Source organism: Pogoniulus pusillus, chromosome 9 (genome assembly GCF_015220805.1).
Source record: "Pogoniulus pusillus isolate bPogPus1 chromosome 9, bPogPus1.pri, whole genome shotgun sequence".
NCBI lineage: Eukaryota > Metazoa > Chordata > Aves > Piciformes > Lybiidae > Pogoniulus > Pogoniulus pusillus.
Window position 1 is genome coordinate 33,026,857 of NC_087272.1, and position 5,810 is coordinate 33,032,666.

The 5,810-nt window shown below is 41.9% G+C and overlaps 1 protein-coding gene across 1 annotated transcript; it reads left to right on the forward strand.

The window, feature by feature from the left end:
- The first annotated feature begins 427 nt into the window (after positions 1–427).
- C9H4orf19 (chromosome 9 C4orf19 homolog) lies at positions 428–3,991 on the forward strand. The gene is given in 3 exon segments (XM_064149407.1): positions 428–484; positions 486–526; positions 1,876–3,991. Coding segments are annotated over 3 exon segments (1,059 nt in total). The 3' UTR covers positions 2,837–3,991.
- Positions 3,992–5,810: the final 1,819 nt, after the last annotated feature.

The window sequence follows — 5,810 nt, forward strand, 5'->3', positions numbered from 1 at the left end:
GTCAGCAGAGGTTTATGTCAGCTATCAGCAAGAATTTCTTCACTAATAAAGGTTGTCAAGACCTGGAAGAGGTTGCCCAGGAAAGTGGAGGAGTGGCTGCCCCTATCGCCATTTAAAAGTTGTGGAGATGTGCTTATAGAAATGGTTAGTGGTGACTTGGTAGTGCTGGGTTAACAGTTGGACTGGATGATCTTAAAGGTCTCTTCCAACCAAAAGCATTCTGTGATTCTATAATATTCTGGGAAAGCACTGTTACACTCTTCCCTGGATTTTCCCCTCAACTAAAGGCCAAGGTGAATGCAAGTTAGCATCCTAGAAATACCTTGTACTGTACTGCATCCATTATTCTGCAGACATCTTTGAGCTAATAAACCTCTCTAAACACTAGCATCGTTTTCAGTGCAGTTGCCCATGCCTTAACTTCGTAATGCTTCACTCACTTCTCCTTTCCCTTGTCTTCCCTCTCTCTCTTTTCAGATTAAAGAAAAATCCAGATGGGGTGCAAGTGCTGCAAAATGATACAAAGGTACAACAAAACATGAGCTGCTCAGGCTCAAAGAAATGCATTAAACCATGTGTCTGTCCTCCCCTACACTTGTTGCTTAGACTAAGCTCATTTCCAAGGTTGGAGATTACCCTGAAGCACAGACTTTGTCAGATCCTCCCTCTCTCCTAAGCAATTAACTGCCCCCCCCCAGTTTAGGAGGGACATTGAGATGCTTGAGCGTGTCCAGAGAAGGGCAATGAAGCTGGTGAGAGGCCTTGAGCACAAGCCCTACGAGGAGAGGTTGAGGGAGCTGGGATTGTTTAGCCGGGAGAAGAGGAGGCTCAGGGGTGATCTTATTGCTGTCTACAACTACCTGAAGGGTGGTTGTGGCCAGGAGGAGGTTGCTCTCTTCTCTCAGGTGGCCAGCGCCAGAACGAGAGGACACAGCCTCAAGCCACGTCAGGGGAAATTTAGGGTCGAGGTGAGGAGAAAGTTCTTCACTGAGAGAGTCATTGGACACTGGAATGGGCTGCCCGGGGAGGTGGTGGAGTCGCCATCCCTGGGGCTGTTCAAGGCAAGATTGGACGTGGCACTTGGTGCCATAGTCTAGCCTTGAGCTCTGTGGTAAAGGGTTGGATTTGATGATCTATGAGGTCTCTTCCAACCTTGGTGATACTGTGAAAATGAACTATAGATCCTTGCTTCCACCAGAGCTTGTAAACTGACTTAGTTGTGGGAACAATTCCCACACTCATAGTCTCTGTAGAGAGGAAGACAAGCTAAGTTTCAAAAAGACACTCCATCCCCACTTCAGCCCCTTGGCCACATGTCTAGAACAGGTGAAGAAGTAGGAAGGAACACTGGTGTTATGAGAGAAACAGGGGACATTAAGAAATAAATAGACAAAAATGAAATAGGGCAACAGTAAAAATTGAATAAGAAAAAAAGGAGAGCATGTTTTTAAAAAAAAGGAGGCTAAAAGAGACTAAATTAAAGGAACAATAGGAGGGGAAGGGAAATTGTTTAACAATTATATGAGGGCATATTAATTAACAATCAATGTGATAACTACTCATTGGCTAATCAACTCTCCAGAGAAAACAATGAATAAAGCTGGAAACATACAAAAGCCACCACAAAGTTCTCCAACTTCCCACATATGCCCCAAGTGAATCTCACTACAGAGGTTAGTTCTGACTAGCCCTGGGAGACAGCAGCCTATAGATCAGCTCAGCAGTTCCACTTAGTTTGAGCATCACCTGGGGTTCTGAGAATGAACTAGTGACACCAGTTCCTCAAGCTCTCCAGCTGAAAATTAATATTTTTTTCCTAATTATATTGATTATCAGCATAATTAACATCTCTTCTGCAAACTTTCCTTACTCCAGCTACATTTTTGATCCACAAGAAGCACAATCACCTGGATGCATTCATGAAGTAAACAGCTATAAACACAATGAGCAAGGCAGCGATAACCCCAAATTCCAAGAGAACAGTGAAATTCAAGAACATAAAAGTGAACTTCAGAAGGATGAGCTAAACAGAACAGAAAATCAAAATCAGGTAAACAGCACAAATGAAACTCTCTGGAAGCATGGAGGCAATGATTCTCCAGAGGGTAGCCTTCTAAAATGTGTTGTGAAGCCTAATGTTGCAGTCAACGGTGGCAACTCCTGTGCCAGAGTGCACTCTGTGCTCAATCCCAACGCAAACCCAGGAAAGGAAGCCAGTGAACAGGGAGCCTCCACCCAGTCAGAGGCCTTCTCAGCCAGAAATAGAGACTTTTACACCAAATCAAACAGGTCTGGCCATAAACTTGATGCAGAGACAAGCAGGCAGGTGAAGGCAGCCTCCAATGAGCCAAACAGTATTCAAGAGAAGAATCTGGGATCTACAGAGGATAATGTCTTCCTCACAGGAAGTGCAATACTGGAGACACAAAACAATGTCATTCAACTGCCAGATGTTGACTACCCCCAAAACAAGAGTCAAGCCAGGAGCTATGTTGAAAAAGACAGCTTTTCAGTCAGTTGTGGACATTCACACCAAACTACTGGGCCTTCAGCAATACAGGACCAGGACCTTTGTGTAACCTCACCTTCACTTGTGAAGGAGAACAGTATTGACTCTTTAAAAACTGACCCCACGAGTCTAAGTGAGGGCATTACTGCTGGTACCACTGCTATGGCTGTTAGCAAAGCAGCACAGATACCCACACACTCCAACCACAAAGACTTCAATGGAGAAACTGAGGAGGAGGAGGAGGAGGATGCAGAAGTTGCAGCAGCTCTGGCTGCACTGGAAGCTGCAACTGCAGGGGAAGACCTGGAAGATGATGATGAGTACTAGATGAAGTTTCTTTCTAATACACTGTGTAAGATCCAGCATTTATTTCTGGATCTATAAGAACACATGTAAAGCACATGTGGACAGCTGTTATGAACAGCATATATTTAAGGAGCTGGGACTAAATCTCTGTTCCTTCAGTTGTTTTGTACAGCCTTTTAATTTCTATTGCCCAAGGTACAGAACTGCTCCACTGGCTAATGATTATATTAACAGTCATTTTCTCTGTGGGGCCATCCAGGAAGGCATAATTTCTTCCACGCAGGACATTCTGCTGTATGCCCACCTCACTTGGACTAATGCAAATAGTTCCCTTGGCTTTGAACCTCAAGAGGCTCTGCAAACACTGCAAGTTAGAGGTTCAGAAAATCCTCCTTTATTTAAGGCAGAACTATAGAAACCATGGAATTAGAAACCACAGATTTTCATGTTAGCACATAAAACATAATATCTGACCAAATGTTCTATGATCTAATGAAGTATGAAATAGGGGAAGGCAGCTTGGCTTGAACTTCAGTACAGTTACAGTTCCATTCCAGATTAAGCCTAAAGCTGTGTATGTGCAGCTGGTGTCAGGATGATAACCTCATTCCTTCCCTTCCCTTTCCCTGAATAGCAGAAGCCTAACCAAAATCAAGAGAGTAACTTTCTGTTGTTTTAATAAGCTCAAGAAGCTCACTGAAAAACTGCACACACAGTATCCAAGGAGATGGCAAGTGATCAAAACTCGATCCTATCAGGATAGATTAAAACAGCTGTAAAACTACAACCTGAAACCTCTCAAATCTGCAAAAAAATTCCAGGCACACACCACTTGCCTTCACACCACAGTCTACATACAAGTTTTGTCTCAACCCCAGCAAGAGAGTGACAGCCAGTATGGACACCTCCCCGTCTCTCCTGCTGTCCTTAAACTTCCATCAGGAAAGGGATCAAGATTCCAAGTTGAATTAAGCCTAAGACCTGAAAAACATCAGCTGCATTCTTTGAATGTTTACTCTGCTTCTGATCTTCAGACTAGTATGTCAACCTTTCTTGTGGGAGGAAAATAAAGGCAGGTAGTTCATAAAATCTAGATTCTGATGGTTGAAAGTGCTCCACATTTTGTAATGAAATTCTGTGGTTTCTCAGTTTATGTTATAGACTCAATAAATTTTTTGTAATACTATAAAAAAAAATTCACCTGGTGGCTTCTGTGCTTTATGCATTTTCTTATTGTATAGTAGTTACATAAAAGAAGTACTCAAAGATATAACCCTCATTAGGCACACAAAATGCACCAGCTATGCTTTTGCCAGCAGTATATGCTGATTCCTATCCTAACCATTAAGATGAATAGGATCAGAATATTAGGTAATGTGTAGGTATTTAAATTCAGGTAATGTGTAGATATTTAAATTCTTTCTGTTTAAATACAGATTCCCTCTTGTCCTCCAAATACTGCAAGAACCAAATCAAGATTTCATTACCTCAAAATATGGATACCCTGAGGAGTAATTAAAAAACCCTAAAGTCTCAGCTTCAAAAGAACTCTATTCAGCTATAAATGACAGGCACCCTATTGTATCTGTACCATAAAAAAAGGCTTTGCACATTTGTAGATAGTATAGCACTGTTGATTTGCCTACCCTTTTTTTTTGCATTTACCCAACTTTTAATGCACAGATCCACTACATTTGCAAAATCTGATTCAGACTGAAATAATAAATAGGTGGGCAAAATATAATGCAAGACTTACTCAGTAAAAGTGAAATTTTAATAACCTCATGAGATCTACTTAGAAAACAGGACTAAAAATGTTCACAACCATAAACCCAAACCCTTCACACACTTTTTCTTCTCTTAACACAGCAGTGAACTGTAAACCTGCAATTCCTGGTTATCACTTCAGTTATTTTAAATATTAACTTAAGTGTTTTCCTCCTTGGCCATTTCAATTTTTAGCACCAAAATTAGCCCAAAAAGAGGTACTGGTACAGCTTAATGTTGTAAATGAATTGTTTACATATAATACTTTATATATTATACACACATACTGTACATTCACACGTCCACACAAACAGGAGGCCTATTTAAATGAATATATTCTGTGTTTCAGTTTGTTGTCAAAGACTTAGGAGCAATGGAAATAAAGCAGAAGGGGTAATATTTTACATAGTAGGCAACTTTAATGCTGTAGTGCACTTATAAAAAAAGTCCAACTCTCCCTCCCAGCTCAGCAGCTTTTCTTTTTCTCGTCTTTAATGTCACTATTCAGAAGGATGCAGAAGTTATTGCCTAAATGTTATTCTATACATTTCCATTGGAATTCTCAAGAACACTTGAAATTGCTAACTAATTTACAACTTAACTTACTTTAAAAAAGACTCAGAAGGGTCTATTAAAGGGCATACAAGTTCTATGCCCGTATTTGAGCATCAGTTTGTAGAATGGTGTTCAGTATTTGTAGCATACTGAGTGACAGTAAAAGACTACTTGCACATTGCACATTACTGTTTGTGGTTACGATAGGCCATAGGATAGGTCTGCTTCTAGATTGTGAGGACTTGGAGGGCACCACCAGGCCTGGCTGTTCCCACCACACTCCCAGGACTCCTCCAGACCAGGTCCCAGGACCCCATAGAATCATTTTGGTTGAAAAAGACCTCCAAGATCATCGAGTCCAGCCACCAACCCAACACCACAACACACACTAAACCATGTACCAAAGTGCCACCTCCACACGTTTCTTGACCACCTCCCGGGATGGTGACTCCACCATCTCCCTGGGCAGCCTGTTCCAATGCCTGACCACTTTTGCAGCAAAGAAATTCTTCCTAACACCCAGTCTAAACCTCCCCTCACAGAATTTCAGCCCATTTCGACTTACTATTTGCTACTAAGGACAAGAGACCAACACCCACCTGGCTCCGGCCTCCTTTCCGGGCGCTGCCGAGAGCGAGGAGGTTTCCACTCAGGCCCGAAGGGCCTTTAGACC